This window comes from Mytilus californianus, unplaced genomic scaffold (genome assembly GCF_021869535.1).
Source record: "Mytilus californianus isolate M0D057914Y unplaced genomic scaffold, xbMytCali1.0.p SCAF_7, whole genome shotgun sequence".
NCBI classification, from domain to species: domain Eukaryota; kingdom Metazoa; phylum Mollusca; class Bivalvia; order Mytilida; family Mytilidae; genus Mytilus; species Mytilus californianus.
The window spans coordinates 25,288,710-25,307,557 of NW_026262723.1; the positions used below are offsets into that span (position 1 = coordinate 25,288,710).

Below are 18,848 nucleotides of genomic sequence, written 5' to 3' on the forward strand. Positions count from 1 at the left end.
GTTACTGATTCTAAAAAATACACCAAATCATTTAACATCTTTTATGGCAAAGTTTAGTTGTCAAATTGAAATGCATGGGAATTAATGGAAATAAAATAAACATAGCTCTATTATATCATTTATTTTTCACGTGCTCCATGACTGTGTTGACTTATTATTGACATGTGATGTCACGATCGGTAAACTTCGGCAACAAAACCCCAATATTCGTTAGTAGTCAATCGCAGAATGTTTTCTGTCTATTATACGTTATGGATTCGTTATAATGTAAAACAAGGTGTGCATGAACACTAAGTTCACTGGTATTTACGCATGCACTGGTAAAATAATTTCTTTAACATTATAATAACAAGAAATTCGTTTCATGTGACTTTAATACAAAATAATATTTCCTTCGTATTGGATCTTATAAATGAGATGTACAGTTTAGACAATATACAGTGAAAAGATTGTAATTTAGGATTCTTATCATTGAATATTTATATATTTCTTATAGTTCTGTCCCTATTATATATGCGAGACTCGGATCACAATTTTAGCACGAAGTTGACCCAATATTGTGAAATGGAAATTTCGCCGTGTTAGCGATGTAAACGCAATGGTTTAGACTTTGAATACAATATACATCGAGATGTCGACCATGTACAGTAAACCATATCAACACAAGGGTTTAGACTAGGTTTACAATATAAACACGACGCTGGCACGATACTATTGACATTGACTTCGTAACCTAACCCTGACTATAAATAAAGTCGTATTTAGAATTATTCTAAAGTACTTGGACTCTTAATTTTAAAGATGGCCATTTTGACTCACATCTTTTGGAATTTGATATCCTCCAACTTCAAGATCTGTCTCTAAATATCTTCCAGTACCACTAGATAAGGGAAATGTTCTCCTGTAAACAATGAGCAAATTTATGAACATTAATGCCAAATAGTGTGGAAGTTAAAGGACAGTAGCGGCAAAGAATGTAGGAACTTATGAACATAAATGACAAGCAATAAAAGTGCAATCAATGGGGGAAATAATAAACAGTAATGGCAGGCAATTAAAGTGCAAACAATGGGGCAACTAATAAAGAGTAACGGCAAATGATGTGGCAATTACTGAATATAAATGACAGGCAACGGGGCAACTAATCCAATACTTTATAAAATCAAATTAAGGCCCCTTTATAATTATGTATTTTTACTAATTACCTACATATCAAATGTATATAGAGTCACACATGAACATACATGACAAGCAATGTGACAACTAATGAATAAACATGGCAAGCAATGTGACAACTAATGAACATACATGGCAAGCAATGTGACAACTAATGAACATACATGGCAAGCAATGTGACAACTAATGAACATACATGGCAAGCAATGTGACAACTAATGAACATACATGACAAGCAATGTGACAACTAATGAACATACATGGCAAGCAATGTGACAACTAATGAATATACATGGCAAGCAATGTGACAACTAATGAATATATATGGCAAGCAATGTGACAACTAATGAACATACATGGCAAGCAATGTGATAACTAATGAACATACATGACAAGCAATGTGACAACTAAAGAACATACATGACAAGCAATGTGACAACATACATGACAAGCAATGTGACAACATACATGACAAGCAATGTGACAACATACATGACAAGCAATGTGACAACTACTGAACATACATAGCAAACAATGTGACAACTAATGAACATACATGACAAGCAATGTGACAACTAATGAACATACATGACAAGCAATGTGACAACTAATGAACATACATGGCAAACAATGTGACATCTAATGAACATACATGACAAACAATGTGACAACTAATGAACATACATGGCAAACAATGTGACAACTAATGAACATACATGACAAGCAATGTGATAACTAATGAACATACATGGCAAACAATGTGACAACTAATGAACATACATGACAAGCAATGTGATAACTAATGAACATACATGACAAGTAATGTGATAATTAATGAACATACATGACAAGCAATGTGACAACTAATGAACATACATGACAAGCAATGTGACAACTAATGAACATACATGAAAAGCAATGTGACAACTAATGAACATACATGACAAGTAATGTGGGCAACTATTGGACATAGTTGGCAAATAATGTGGGTAACTGATGAACATAGTGGGCAAGCAACTGAAGACAAAATATGGATCCCGCCAAACGTTGGGTGTTAATACAAATTGATTAAAATACAGATCATTTGTCAAAACTTTGCTTACAAAGATCTAAAACCACATCGTTGTTTTTAAACTTTCTGTTGTAAAGACCTTTCGGTATTCCCAGGTTTGTTGGATTCATACACATTTTAAAAATTTGAAGACTTCGATTTCAATGGCTGATTTAATATTTAACAGAACAAAAGGTCAAACGGAATTTTGTCAGAGCCATGTAGTCAAAGCTTAGACACTGGATGTGAACTTTAATCAAATTGCTGATGAAACTGTGTTTCTAAGAGAAACGGGTATTTCCACAGAAAGCAATTTCGTTGTAATGGAGAAACTGGATTCTTTAAACAAATACCAAAAGTCAAAACAGCAGATATGTCGTTTGTTTTAAAAATATTCGTTCAAATGATTAAATTTATCAATTTTATTTTGCTGTTAAATGTTTCTTCTTGCACATATATTTCCCTTTCAAAACGAAACTCCATTGATGCAGAGCTCATACATCAATGTATCTTAAGAGTTAAACCTAGAAATTATAAAGTATCCACGTGACCAGTATCTTTCTACTGTGGATTCATTATTATTCGTTGGATACCAATTTTCGTGGGTTTCGTGGGTACAGGCGAACCACGAATATAAATGTTCAACAAATTACAAATTTATAATAGGCTTTGCATGCAGAGGTTGGCAAACCACGAAATCAAATATCCACGAAAATGCAAGTTTTCCTCAATCCACGAAAATTGATACCCACGAAAATAAATGAATCTACAGTATTTCAAATATACATATACATGTATAGTATGTTTGTATTGTGGTTGCTTTGTCATATCCCCTATCTGGTTTTTATTTTGTATCATTAAAGAGGCTGTTCCTTAATTGTCAAACAACCGATATTTCAGACAGCACATACCTCAGACTTTCCTTGACACATGCCTTCAAGTAAGACATCCGTGCGAGATGTTCTTTCGTTAGATTTGTACTTTCACCAACAATTCTTTGTATTTCTTCATACAGCTTTTTCTGTTTATCGGGGTACAAGCTTAGATCAGTTAGTACAAACGTCAGGGTATTGGCGGACTTTTAATAAAGAAATGAATAAATAAATCATATTTATTTAGTAAATTCACCGTTTCAGACTGAATCAAATGAATCCTGGGTAAAAATTTCAAACGCATACACCAGAACGTTATGATTGATTAACAAATTCCTAACAACGGAAAATAAACCAATGCTGCGATTTTTTAATTATTTTTTTTTAGATTCTGAACTTACCAATTACCTGGAATATCAATTAAGATCAAATAATTGATGTTTAATATAATGATTCCTAAAAACCACATTTCAAGGACAAATGTCATCTTCAATAGTGAACAATATGTCATCTTGAGAGCTGGCACCCATGTTCTAAATATTAATGGTATAATTATGTCAAAGAATAAAACAGTCAAATGTTTGGGCCAAAATTTGATTCTATGCTCAAAGTTCAAGTTCGAATGAAGGTCATGTTAGGCGAAACATCGTCTTATGGTAAAATATCTTCGTCAAAAATCTTATAAGTCATTGGCAAAACGAAAAATAAATGATTAGGTTACAAATAAAGCCTTCCAGTGGGCTCTCTTTCCTTTCAAATTTACATTGCTGAAATCACAAAAGACTAGAGACAAGACACATATATTTCTTCTGATTTCATTTTATTTCTTTGGTAAATTTCTTTCAATGTTATATTATATGTATAAATTTTTTTATAGTCATTGTATATTGGACTTTCAACAATGAAATATCAGTCCATTTATATTTGATATGCAAATAAGATGATGTGGTATGATTGACAGTGATACAACTTTGTATCATAGACCAAATGACGTTGCCGTTAGCAACTTCATATGCACAGAGGCGGATTAAGGGGTTTTCCAGGGGGCCCGACGCCCGCCCCTCTTTTATGAGAAACATTTGGTTGATTATTAAGGGAATCACTGAAGCATGACTGGAGTGGGCCCCCTCTTAGGCAGTCGGTGGGCCCCCTCTTATGAAAATTTCTGGATACGCCACTGGTGCATGTCGTCTCCGTATGGCCTTTGACGATGAGAAAAACTAATACAGCAGAAAAAGCTATAATAAAAAGTTTCCCCCATGACAAGTGTAAATATATTCAAACGAGAAAATTGTGGGCCTGATTTATGTACAAAATGATAAACGAAAAACAGCAACCGATATACAGCAGCATCCGACAACCACTGAATTATAGACTCATGACTTGGGACACGCACACAGAATGTGGCGGGGTTAAACATGTTTAAATTTGCGGGTTCCCAACCATCCCCTTACTTGGGACAGTGGTGTGACAGCCTACCATGTTCCCGTGTCTGATCGTAACAGGTCTCACTGGTTAACGCATTGATTCTATAACAAAAATACAAGAATATGCTCACCGTTTCAATTCCAGCACCAAAGAGAGAGGTAACCATGCTTGTTGCTGACTCCTCTGTTACTCTTGGGTCAGATAAAAGAGAGTACATGAAGTTTGGCTCCTCTTCAAGATACTTTTCTAGTTTTTCTTCATCTTTCATTTTAGAAAGAAATATTTTCTGTGAATCGAGTATTTCCTTTGCAATTCTGCAAGTAAATTTAAGCAATGTCTGATCTCGTTAAAGTGACTTTTTTTCTATCATATAATATTCAAAAAACAGTGTTATTTATTCACAAAAAACAGAGTAAAAGCACCGAATCCGGCGAGAAACATGCAAAATAAATTTTAAGGATGTTCTCTCCTCCTGTTTTATAAATTTTGCCAAATTTTCGGAATCCTCTGGTTTTATCCTTGTTTTGCCATTAAAAAAAAATTGTCCACTAACCCCTACTTTTCTTTCAATACTTTTATTACATTTAGTTTAAAAAGCCATATTTGAGAATCTTATATAATCCTTGTTATTTTTTTCATAGTTTTTGAAAGAGAAAAGCGGTCAACGTTAAAAGTTTGAAAAATCTAGAGAGAATCATTTCCCGCCAAATTTGCAATGGCTTATATCTTGAAAACAAGCACACGGACCCTTCATTTTTACCTGCATTTTTAGTTCCTTTTAAATTATTTATTTACTATAATTTTATAACAGTCTTATTAAAAGTTTGTTATTTTGAAACAGAGTAGCGAAAATCCTTAAGGTTATGTAACAGTAAATGGGTAATGTCATATCAGCTTCTGTATGTTACACTGAAACTGAAAATCGAAAAAAAATCTATTTAATATAAAAAAAAATCTAGAAGATTGTTTACTGAATTCCTACAAAATACACGTACATTTAATAGTAAAGAAAGCACCTACATTTGTAAAAACGTTCTTAAAAATATCTCATTATAAACAAAATAATCAAATCTATATAAAGCAATTCTTTACAATAATATTTCAGAAAATAAACAAGCTAAAAGCATTTTTTTAATTTCAATGAGGGTTCAAATTTGAATGCAAACTTTTACAGAACACTGTAGCAAGGCCCATGCATTTTTTGTTCCTTGACCTATTTGAAACATGTCCAGTAGAAAGAGCAGATTGTAAAAAGAAGGAAGTGCGAAAAAGGTCGTTTTCAAACAAAAGTATTGCATAACATCAATTGATTTATGCATACATACAATTGATATCATCATTAAAAAGTTTGTGCAAAGTCCAAATCGTGACAGTCTCGCTCAGTTACCACTTGTCGAATAAGAAAAAAAAATACGTACTTTACAAATTCAAATGTGTGTTTCTCATATTCCTTGAAGAATCTTGAATCAGGGGACATATGACTCTTTCGTGGTGTCATAACTGAGGTTCCAAGCATCTCAAATATTTTTCTGACATGGACAGCCACAGGATTGTTATCATTTTCCAGACAGCCAAGTCTTTTATTAAAACATAACATTCCAACACCTTAAAACAGAAAAAATAGTATAAATTACATGTATTTTCGACTACCGGACTTTGTTTGAATCTTTAGATTTTTTGGCGATATTAGTTTTGTCCCTCATTTTGAAAAAATCAGTAATAAATATGTCACGTGCTAGATTACTTTGAAATCGACATCATCATGATGCAAATTTCACCTATATAATGTACAGTTGATTCCACGTGGGATCGTACTGGTTTCATATCATTATTAAATAGTTTTGTGTTTAAAGTTTTACTTTCATACGACTCAAAATGTTTATATGTTTTCTATTTCGAAGATCTGTTTATATTAAGTAATGCTATTATATTATTAATGATGAGGGAGCAACCATTTAACTTCAAAGGGGGGAGCGGGGGGTTATGGTTTTTTGTCTGAGCCAGAACATTTTTTTCGCGCCATGCCCGAACTTTTTTTTTTTAGTTTTTCGACGCTCTCAATTAAATTTTTTCTTTCAAAATTTAACACTATAAGGTAAAGAGATAATTTGGATTCAGAATATTTTTTTTTAAATCAACTGTTTGGCCAAAATATTTTTTTTAATCAAATTAGAATATTTTTTTTAGGAAAAAACCATAACCCCCCTTTCTTGAAGTTAAATGGTCGTTCCCTTATTACAAATGCATGCAAGTGGCGAATCCTATTCTACCAAGAAGACCTTCCACATTCCATGTAAAGCTATATAAAAGGAAGAATCGCCAACTCTTTAATTCCGAATAAATTTGCAAAACATATTTAAGAAGAGTACTTGTTTATTTTAGATTAGTCTGATTTGATGACGTTTGTGTCTTCTTACTAGTTTCTCAGTAAAATCGTTAGTCACTATTTCAATAAGAGGGACGTAGTGCGCCACAACATCAGGGTGTTATTGGAGTTTAGTTGTTTAGGATTAACGATCGACTATGGAATAAGACCGAATACAGTCAGTAAAAGTGTCAAATTATAAAATATATCAATATATATAAAGATTGCTTTTGCTTTGTAAAAGTTGAAATCAACTGTTCAGAGGGAACAATATTCTTTCATGGTTCCAAAGACTCAAAAGTAAACCTTTGTGAATATTCTGTTGTGTACTAATTTAACATGAAAAAAGTAAAATAACAAAAATACGAACTCCAAGGAAAATTCTAATCGGAAGGTTCCTTATCAAATGGCAAAATCAAAAGCTGAAACACATCAAACGAATGGAAAACAACTGTCATTTTCTTGACTTGGTACAGGCATTTCCTTATGTAGAAAATGGTGGAACTGTGTGTGATGTGAGTGACTATGTTAGATGGTTTTAATCATGTATGCGGAAGCCAGATGCGTCAATTTTCGCTTTTTCGCGATTCAGCGTTGTATATTTAAAGGAAAAAAAACCGATAACGCGAAAAAAGTCTAAAATACGAGAGCAAAAACGAGAAATCGCAAAAGCGAATACGCAAAATCGCGAAATGAAATGATTTCGCGTTTTTTGCGATTTTTCGTGATTTCGTCTTCGCATTTTTGCGTTTTCACGATTTAGCATTTTGAGTTGGAATGTTATTTTGAGAAATCTCGAAACTGGCCACATCCGTCTTCTATACGCGTGTCAAAGAATAATACCAAAATATAGTTATCTTTAAAATCATACAAACTTTCCGTCGCATAGTTGAGCAAATCTGTAAACAAATCTTCAGTTTTTTCCTTCCTTTCTAGTTTCTCAATGAAATCGTTGGTTACTTTTTCAATTAGAGGTACGTAATTCGCCACAACAGCAGGACGCAACATCTTTTCTTGTGTCGGCTTTCTACGCTCTTCCCATTCTTTTCCGTCCCTGTCAATGACAATAAAAATATATGGGAAAAAATATTTTGTTTCAGAAGGGAATAATCAATTAAAAAAAACCAGTTTGTTTCAATTTTGATTAAGTAATGTGTAATTAGATCAAGTCTAGTCTAAGAGAGACATTATAATGCCGTGAGTACGTTTTAGGTTAACAATTCTATATGTGTTTCATATATAAAAGGGTGATGAATGCATATCAGCCTGGAATGCGTACACTGTTGACTGACCTTGCCACGCTCCTCAAAGACTTTTTGGTGATTCCCTATGTTTGTTTTACACTGATTTGAAATTTGAAAATTACTCGGCGTGCATTCTATTTACGTAAGTAAAATATATAAATCAAGAAATTAACTGTGATAATGTTTAAAATTACGTACAGCAACGCCATTGATTTTGGGAAGTTGTTTTTCTTTGTAAAAACGTCTATTAATTGTAGTTTAAATCTCCTGTGTTCTGTCTCTGGTGCTTGGAATACAGTTTTAGCGTAGTCTGGATGACCGACCATAACAATATAGTTGTTGTCTCCCTTTCCGATGTTGATGTTTTGTTTCCATATGTCACCGTGCTTCTGTTTCATCATCGTGTAGTATGACGTCAGTACTGGGCTCTTTTTTGTGATATCTTGATAATGGAAAAAGACCAAATGGCAAAATTAAAATTTAGGAAAAAAACTTACACTTTTTTAACTTTTGGAATTTTAACTAGTTTTTGTACTTCAATTAGTATGTGAATGTACATAATTCCCTGTGTTTTCTTGTTTACCATATGCATACGTTTCCAAACAAACTTAGTGCATGTTTATAGATTTTTCATTTTTATAACACATTTTGTGAAAGAGCTAGAGCCAAATTTAAGGTTTTCATGAATTGGCGATCTGAATAAAATAGCCCATAATATTGTTAGAACCTTAACGTACATATACAGAGTATTGGTACAACGAATTTAACTAATTTAAAGATTAAAATGACCTTTTGAAAATTACCCTTTTGTGAAATAAATACAGGGGAAATTGGCCTTACCTCTTTCCCAATAAGACAACATAAAATAACTTTGTTCTCCTTGAAAATGTTCTTAAAATATTTCGAATAATTTAAATAATTATGACTATATAATAAAATTAAATTGTACTTAGCAACACAAATAACGCAAATCCGCGGTTTACTGACCCATTTTCCTTTTAGCGACGAAAGAATAAATATGTAAATTGACTCCAGAAATAACGTGTCAAATAACAGTGACTTATTGCTGTTAGTTTTTTAGAAGTTATAGGTAATACAAATAATGTACTTCAAAGAAATTAATAGAGGTGGTGCGTTTCTTTTTCGTTTGAGTATATTTATATTATACAATTACTGTCTTTTGATGAGGTAAATATGTGGTTTTATTGACTTTTGAAAAACTGATATTCACTGAGGCCAACGGCCGAAGTGAATATCAGTTTTTCAAAAGTCAATTAAACCACATATTTACCGAAACAAAAGACAGAAATTGTTTTATTTCATGTTCCGAGAGAGAAAAATATGTTTAAAATAACAGTTATTTACCAAAACCAACTAAACGTCAAACATTGTATCGTTATTATACACGTAAAAGCACGCGACGTTTTGCGCGGTGAATATACTTTTTCCGCAGGTGAATATGCTTATTTATTCAAAATCCCATTCATATAGAAAAACCTACTAAAGTTCTATCAATATGGAATAAGTATTTATACTCACACAAATATATAAAATAAAACATTGATATGAAACGTGGTCCTGATAGTGCCTCTGGCATCTCACTGAATGGTTTAACAGAATGTGTTGGTTTTGTTCCATTATTTGCTGTTGTTGTTGCAGACGTTCGACGTGTACAACATGAGAACAACTTCGCGCATGCCTGGCGGTTTATCAAATGTAATGGTCTGCACTTGTGTAAAATAGGCATTTTCTGTAAAAAAAAAAGTATAGATAATTGATGAAATATATAACATCTGGTGAAACGTGTTTCCTTAATGTTTAATGTTCCTTTTTTGCTTTGATTGAGACACAGTCCAATGCGACTAATCTCCGTAATTTAATTTACACCAGTAACTAACACGACGGGTATTAATATTGAGGCAGGAACTGAGTTCACCCCGGTTATTTGGTGGATTGTTAGTTGCTCAATCTTTTTCTTTGTTTCCTTTGTAGGGTTTTGGAGAATGTTACTTGTCTTTAATTTTGTAATTTTTTCTTCTGTATGGCTATGATATTGTCTATAAAGCTTCTAATCTTAGAAATTGCAAATGAGTCCAACAAACTACGTAAGGCAACTCTCAAGATCAAAACAAAAGACAACCAATGACCAGGTTCTTCACTTGAAACAGGAACATGAACACATAGACAGGATAAATTGTTTCTAAAGATCTCCACCAACTCACTTTTTCACTTTTTTACCTCGATGAATATGGTGATGAATTAATACTAACGTTCAGTGGCAAATATAACATGCATATCAGGAGAAGATCTCCACCCTCTCACTTTTTCACCTCGACGGATATGGCGAAAAATTTAATTTAACGTTCAGTGGCAAATATAAAATGCATATCAGGACAAGATTTCCACCTTTTCACCTTTACACTTCGATAAATATGGTGATCAATTGATATTAACGCTCAGTGGCAAATATAAAATGCATATCAGGACAAGATCTCCACCTTTTCACTTTTTCACCTCGATGAACATGGTAATAAATTGATATTAACGTTCAGTGGCAAATATAACATGCATATCAGGACAAGATCTCCACCTTCAATAATTTTCACCTCGATGAATATGGTGATCAATTTATTTTAACATTCAGTGGCAAATATAACATGCATATCAGGACAAGATCTCCACACTTTCACTTTTTCACTTCGACGGATATGGCAAAGAATCTAATTTAACGTTCAGTGGCAAATATAAAATGCATATCAGGACAAGATCTCCACCTTTTCACTTTTTCACCTCGATGAATATGGTGATAGATTGATATAACAATCAGTGGCAAATATAAAATGTATATCATGACACAATCTCCACCTTTTCACTTTTTCACCTCGATGAATATGGTGATAAATTGATATTAACACTCAGTGGTAAATATAACATGCATATCGGGAGAAGATCTCCACCCTCTCACTTTTCACCTCGATGAATATGGCGAAGAATTAAATTTAACATTCATGGGAAATATCAAATGCATATTAGGACAGGATCTCTACCTTTTCACCTTTACACCTCGATGAATATGGTGATAAATTGACCCTCTCACTTTTTCACCTCGATGAATATGGCGAAGAATTTATTTTAACGTCCAGTGGCAAATATAACATGCATATCAGAACAAGATCTCCACCTGATGACATTTTCACCTCGATAAATATGGTGATAAATGTATTCTAACGTTCAGTGGCAAATATAACATGCATATCAGGAGAAGATCTCCACCCTCTCACTTTTTCACCTCGACGGATATGGCGAAAAATTTAGTTTAACGTTCAGTGGCAAATATAAAATGCATATCAGGACAAGACCTCCACCTTTTCACCTTTACACTTCGATAAATATGGTGATCAATTGATATTAACGCTCAGTGGCAAATATAAAATGCATATCAAGACAAGATCTCCACCTTTTCACTTTTTCACCTCGATGAACATGGTAATAAATTGATATTAACGTTCAGTGGCAAATATAACATGCATATCAGGACAAAATGTACACCTTTTCACTTTTCACCTTGATGAATATGGTGATAAATTTACATATACATTCAGTGGCAAAGATAAAATGCATATCAGGACAAGATCTACACCTTTTTACTTTTTCACCTCGATGAATATGGTGATAAACTTACATTTACGTGCAGTAGCAAAGATAAAATGTATATCAGGACATGATCTACACCTTTTCACTTTTTCACCTTGATGAATATGGTGATAAATTTACATATACATTCAGTGACAAAGATAAAATGCATACCAGGACAAGATCGCCACCTTTTATCTTTTTCACCTCAATGAATATGGTGAAAAATTGATAATAAAAATCAGTGGCAAATATAACATGCATATCAGGACACGATCTTCACCTTTTCACTTTTTCACCTCGATGAATATGGTGATAAATTGATAATAAAAATCAGTGGCAAATATAACATGTATATCAGGACACGATCTCCACCTTCTCACATTTTCACCTCGATGAATATGGTGATATTATTTTAGTGTGTTTAATAAGTATGTAAATATACAAGCTGTGACTCTTTAAATGTTACACACACAGTACTTGAGTTTGATGTCTATAGACAACGATGGGGTGATATAAACATTTTTATCCTGCAATTGGGTGTCTTATCATACATATACAACCCAACAGATATCGCTATGCTGTATCTGTATCCTATCATGCCTATACAGATATCGCTTTAAAGCTCCGCCCACTGCCGGACTACGTTTGTGTATTGCTGACGAGTGTTGTATGAACCTGCGTGACCTCAGAATTGTATTGCAGTCGCATTCCAATGCATGACGTATAATTGCTTGACCTTATGCGAACTATAGATTAATTTACGTCCTGTTTGTTTTCAAGCATTTCTTTAGAGCAATATGAATTAAACCCATTTTCTGCTAACAGACAACATGAACAGCAGGATTAACTCCATTTTCTACGGCGCCAATCATCGAGTTCAAAACTTGAATGTGTACATGTGTAACACAAAATCAACCATGCAACAATGTCAATTTCAGCATGTTGAGCGAATGTCAAGTTCAGTTCAAAATCCTGAAGCGTAAGACTAACCATACACTTTTGTTTTAAATCGAACAATATTTTGTTATTTATTTTTACTGTTGAAATTAGTTGGTATGTTATAATAAATAATTGTTTACTTTGAGCGATGTACTATTGTTGACCATTCGAGGGTCTTTTCTGCGAACCCGTCTTCAGCTAAATGTGTGATTTTAATATTACTACGCGGGCCTCAAAGGATTTTAAATTGAAAATAAATGCAATAAATGTGAGTTTTTTCTGTCTTTCAAAGCAAAAACAATATATAAAATTAATTGCAGGATAAAGACAATAACTGTTTAGTGAGGGGTGTAAAGGGGGGGGGGGTATCTGCACGGAAGAACGCGAAATAAAATTGCCATTTCACGTTGAACGAACAATTCAAAATTTCTTGCACGTTGATCTTTTTACCGATTTCATGAAACACGGTTAATAACGAACCTTTGTCACGGCTGCACGTAAAATAAAAATGGCAAACCACGATCCACGAAAATAACCCTTTGCCACCCTCTTTAGTGTCTTTAAATATCAGCTCGGCTCGAAACAGGAGTAATAGCTCGCTGAAGCTCGCATTACACCTGTTTCTTAGCCTCGTACAAATACAGCTGATATTTAAATACACTAAACAGTTAGTGTCTATGTAAAAGGTTAATATTGTGTAGGTACATTTTATGTACTTGTGCAGTTGTAATGTGCACGTATATTATTTGAGTTTCTACAAAATTTGAATTAGATAGTAATTTTCAAAAATTAAAAAAAAGCCCATTTATGTTTCACTTCCCAACGTGAACATGGTAAACAAATCACTTCTTTATTTAATACCCCCCCCCCCCCCCCCCCCTATTTTCCATGCAAAGTGGATGATCGCGCGATGCTTAATTACTTGTACTTACCACAGTATGGCTATTATGATGATTAATGAACACAGTGATCATTTATTTACTCCATAACAGACATTACGGTACCAATGCACATATTTCGTAATATAAAGTGTTTACTTTTCTTCTTGATAAAGGTATTTTCGATCTATTTATTGACCCTTTTATTATTCACTGAATTATAAGTAGTAAGATAACACAGTACGTCACTCACTACATAAATTGATTTTATATATAAACATGCCTTATATACAGGTTTCGAGAAACTTCAAAGGAAAAGTTTTTTTTTTTAAATATACACAAATATTTATTATTATTTGTAAAATTCTATTATAAACCTGTACAAATAAAGTCTTCTGTTATCCTGATTGATATCTTGAGAGAACAGTTGTGTTATTGTTTACATAACAGTTCATTTTAGGATCCGCGCCTCTACTCGAAGCCACGTTTAATGATGTCGATTTCTGTAAAAACCAAATAATATTTAATAATTTGTAATTAAAAACTAAACGTAAATTAAAGTGAAAGTGTTTAACTGCTTGATACACACAATATGTGTACATTGTTGATAAATATCAAACTAATTGTTCTCGCTAAGAAACAGGAGAAGTACTCGGCGAGTCTCGCTTTTCGTCCTGTTTCTGACGCTCCTACAAATAAATTTCATATTTTTCTACAATGTACATATATTGTAAACTAATTTGTTCAAAGAGACGAAGAGGTTCAAAAACAGGTTTTACCAACCTATACACTAAGGCAGCAATCATTTGATATTCTGGGGGGGGGGGGGGGGGGTGGGTGGGTGGGGGGCTATGGATTTGTTTGGAAAAAAGTTTATTTCTGGAAAATGTGGAAAAAAATAATTTGACTCATCACTGAAGAGAAAAAAGTTTGTTTTAAAAAAAATGACAAAAAAAATTAATTATTATTTAAAACATGAAAAAAAAAGTTGGACATCGTGTTTTTTTTTAATACCAACTGAAAGAGAAGAAAGAACTCTGGCTGAAAAGTGACAGGGGAGTATAAGGTTTGTTTCTATTATTAAATCATTTAATAGCATATATAGTTGCATCAAATGTATATATATAGTATCACTATCAGTATAAAATTTCTATGATTTATAATATCAGCAACCCAATAGCCATCTACCTAGGAGTTCGACCATACTCAATATGAAGTTGCATGCATGTAGTTAGTTTGAAGTTCAACTAAAACTATTTAGTATCCAGCGACACAAAGGCAAAATTATAAATGACCGATGAAATAAAAAAAGGTGAATATTAACTTCATTAGTTGGAGGCAAAACATATACATTTTGTACCATAACGACAACATCTAAATTCAAAACAGACATACACCGCATGGAAATAACATCTTTAACTTTGAGTTTTGTATCGCGGATCTTTCATATACTGTCCACTAGTAGTCATTTGTTTTCATTATTAAGTTGGCACGATCTAATTTATATTTATTTAACCTTTTATTGCCAGTCTAAAATTATCATGGGACTTTTCTCGTGCCAGAATTACGACTGTAGTATTGGTCCGAAATTTCTTTCAAAGACAAAAAAAATTGTATTGCTAAAGGCAGTGAAGTGCCATTAGTCCTGTTGTCTTTACTGTTGTTGCTGTGTCATTCGTTTGCTATCTCAGTAAATCTTTTTATAAATAAAAAAAAAGTAACACATACTGACAACAACATAAAAAATGGTTTATTTATAAAAAAACATGTCCAATTCTTTACATATGATTTCGACTAAAAATCTAATATTATGCCTTAAAAATTTTGCATGATATTTTCATACGGTCGAATTTGTCAAAATGTACAAAACTGGATGTAATTTACTGTATTGCAGAGGAAACTCTTTCCAGAATGGAACTACAAACATGATCACCATTTGCTTGACCGGAACTGTCTGGAAAAAAGAAATATGAACTTAAAAAATTATTCAACCATAAAATGTATACATTTACATATACAGGGCGAGTTAGAGCTAGACACTATCGGTAAAGGTCGTGAGTTGACCTCTGGATTCCTTAGTATTATTTGTATATGGTTTTTCATCTCATCATTGCATTATTATTACTCACAATCTCCTTTTGGTCATATTGCATGTAACAATCTACGTCATGTAGCAGTAGTATTCGCTTATTTAATAAGTCCGTCAAATACCAAGTGTAAAAATAGCGCTGAAAGTTCATTATATGATTAACAAAGTATACATATAACACTGCGCTTGAAAATACAGTAAAAAATAATAATCACAATTTGAGAATTTCAATTTTCTGTGTAACGATTTTATTAAGTATTGCACCTTTCTAACTTGAATCAATGACCCATTTCTGGTATGGATTTTTTCAAATGCTGATTTTAACTTTTTTGTTTCAAGTTATCAATCTGTTATTTTCGTGTACTTTTGTACTAATTGTGTGTACCTCCTGATAGAGACTTTATATTGCCCTTCCATATTATTCTTCCTTTAACCACGATTTGGAGCGCCTCCTTCGCCTGAACTTGAAACAGTTGGGTCTCCATTCCTAAATCTTTCAGTTGTTCTGAAATAAATGTAGCTTTTTATACTTTCAAAGTATTTATGTTTTTATCTTGAGTGTGTAAGATATAAAATGAATTGACGTGGTGTTTAATACTTCAACACATGTTTAATGTTGTATTTTGTTTTGAATGTTTTGATATAGTGGGTGTTGAACTAGTGTAACAAATGCATTGAACTAAATCAAATAATATAAGTGAATTATAGAAAAATAACAACGATCAGCAACACATCATTCTGACATCAAGCCGATGAGTCTGTTTTCTCTTAATCCTTAATTTCATTTGATATCATAAGTGGTGGATCAGTAAATGCCAATCTTAAAGCATACTTGAATTGACGGAGATCAAGTATAAAGCTCTCAAGGCGAACACAATTTGATAAGAGAAAAACGCTGCAACATACAGGAACTTCTTAGGAAGAAGGAAAAGAAGTTAGCAGTATCCTTTAACTTTAATTTCCGCTATAAAGATGATATTCTCTCACTAAATTATTCAAAATTTGGTGACTATTTTGAACGCATCTTTCCGATCTAACTTGATATAAAGGATACAATAGATACAGTTAAGTCTGTCTCATATCTTGACTTCTCACCTCTCTTTTAGTTACTAACAAAACTATTTTGGTTTTTTTCTTATGATAAACTTACTGATCAGTCCAGTCAGTAGTTCCGTTCTGTGTTTAACTCTTCCTCATGGCCCATATGGACCATACCGTATGATAACTTTTCCAGGATTCTTTGACATTACTAAATATTTCTATGATTTTTATGGTTTATTTGATGTTAAATTTTTTACAGCACTTAGAGCCTCGAGACACAATGGATCCTCTATTCCGCCTCCACCTTAAATATACAAAATATATACCTATTAGAAATGATGGTACATCTAATTTATCAGATGAATCTGTTCCTTTAAAATGGATTAGTTGTGCCTAACGTGCATTTAGTATAATATAGTGAAAAAAATATAGCATACAACAAATAAAAGTTTAAAGAAGCTTGACATTTCTTCTAAGCTATAAAGTCGTAACTTAAAATTCTTATATATACACCGGTCGTTGATTTAAAAATAATTCCAAATTCTGTAATGATAGTTTTAAAGTATACACATTGTATTTAGTTATTCTTCCTACCATAAATCGTTCTGAATATGCATGAACAAATTGCCACTAAATGAATCTAGAAAAATTATTAAGAGCACTACAAAAAAATTTCCTTTTAAGACAAAAAATTTATGCCGTCAGAAAAACAAAATTTTTCTCTCTCTCTCTCTCTCTCTCTCTCTCTCTCTCTCTCTCTCTCTCTCTGATGTTTATAAAATAAGCAGATGTGGTATGATTGCCAATGAGACAACTATCCACCAAAGTTCAAATGGTGTGGATGTAAGCAATTATAGGCAACCGTAAGGCCTTCAGCAATGAGAAAGGTCAGCTATAAAAGACCCCGACATGAAAATATGAAACAATTCAATTGAGAAAACTAACGGCATAATTTATAACAAAACAGTTTACGAAAAACAAATATGACAAACATGAATCAACGACAACCACTGAACTACATGCTCCTGACTTGGGACAGGCACAAAGAATGTGGCGGGGTTAAACATGTTTGTGAGCGCTCAACCCTCCCCTAACCTGGGACAGTGGTGTAACAGTACAACATAAGAACAAAATATAAAAAATTGTTGAAAATGGCTTAACTCATCAGATGGATACAAATAGAATTACAAAAACACAAAGTAGACTTACCTGTTTGAAGTGCTGTTATATTGCAACTCCAGACAACTTTAGAATCAACTGTAAGTTGACAAGCGTCTCTGTTCTGTATTTTATGAGTTACTACAGTAAAACCAGATGACCCCAGTATACCTGTACGTATAGAAATAGAAAAAAACATATACAATTAACTGAAGCACCATTCAACTTTATCAGGGTAGGTTTTTTCTACAACATAGCCGTTGTCGCTTCACTCAAAAAGGATTGTAGATGACAAGCGCCCCCTACAACTGCCAATGCATGTCTGACAATTAAGTACAAGAAAAAGAGAAAGAAAAAATGAAAAGATAAATGGAAGAACATGTAAATCCTGTGGTTTCAGGAGCTTCCTGTGCTTCGCTCTCTTAGTCCCCTACCTAGATGGCCGTCCCCAGACCAATTGCCTATTTTTCACTCATTCTTTCAGCTTCTTTCAAAACCCAAATTCCGAGGTCCGGCCCTGTTTGATAAAACATGTTATATTTCTTGGTTGAATACAAGTTACTACAGAGCATAGGAGAAGAAGAAGAAGAAGACGAAGAAGAAGAAGAATTTATTTCCAATTATAGGCCATAACAACATCAATAATTTTCACAATACAATACAAACAATTCCAACTGACTTCATTTTCAGAAAACGATATCTGTAACAAACATAAACTATTAGCTACTTCTTTACAAGCAGAACCAAATACAATGAAAGTCCCAACTATGTACTGGCTTCCGAAGCTACACAAATCACCTTACAAATATAGATTTATTTCGTCTTCAAGTCATTGTTCCACTACTAAATTGTCTATTCTACTTACTAGTACACTTGGTACAAACAAAAATTTGATAATAAATTGTTCAAATAAGGCCTTTGAAAATAGATGAATTAACTACTTTTGGAGTGTCAAAAACTCGTTGGAAGTA

General features: G+C 33.0%; 2 protein-coding genes across 11 annotated transcripts in view; both read right to left on the bottom strand.

The window, feature by feature from the left end:
• LOC127710173 (cytochrome P450 10-like) overlaps positions 1-13,876 on the bottom strand; it is a 155,678-nt gene extending 141,802 nt beyond the window's left edge. For 2 of the 5 annotated variants that reach the window (XM_052215927.1, XM_052215923.1), the window contains exons 1-8: positions 13,644-13,876; positions 9,676-9,886; positions 8,335-8,578; positions 7,768-7,946; positions 5,946-6,132; positions 4,658-4,841; positions 3,139-3,305; positions 820-901 (exon numbers count right to left, since the gene is read on the bottom strand). In XM_052215927.1, the coding sequence (XP_052071887.1) occupies positions 820-901; positions 3,139-3,305; positions 4,658-4,841; positions 5,946-6,132; positions 7,768-7,946; positions 8,335-8,578; positions 9,676-9,886; positions 13,644-13,685 (1,296 nt within the window). In that variant the 5' untranslated portion in view covers positions 13,686-13,876. The remainder of the gene's footprint in view (positions 1-819; positions 902-3,138; positions 3,306-4,657; positions 4,842-5,945; positions 6,133-7,767; positions 7,947-8,334; positions 8,579-9,675; positions 9,887-13,643) is intronic. The other 3 variants (XM_052215926.1, XM_052215928.1, XM_052215924.1) reach the window with 3 other exon arrangements.
• Positions 1-18,848, bottom strand: part of LOC127710176 (cytochrome P450 10-like) — a 270,280-nt gene that overhangs the window by 229,099 nt on the left and 22,333 nt on the right. Inside the window, exons 3-6 of one of the 6 annotated variants that reach the window (XR_007986022.1) lie at positions 17,929-18,048; positions 16,829-17,023; positions 16,064-16,183; positions 15,318-15,543 (exon numbers count right to left, since the gene is read on the bottom strand). The exons of 4 other annotated variants lie outside the window; for them this stretch is intronic. The gene's annotated coding sequence lies outside the window, so the exon portion shown is untranslated. Of the gene's footprint in view, positions 1-15,317; positions 15,544-16,063; positions 16,184-16,828; positions 17,024-17,928; positions 18,049-18,848 lie in introns of those variants that run through there. One more of the 6 variants, XR_007986023.1, reaches the window with a different exon arrangement.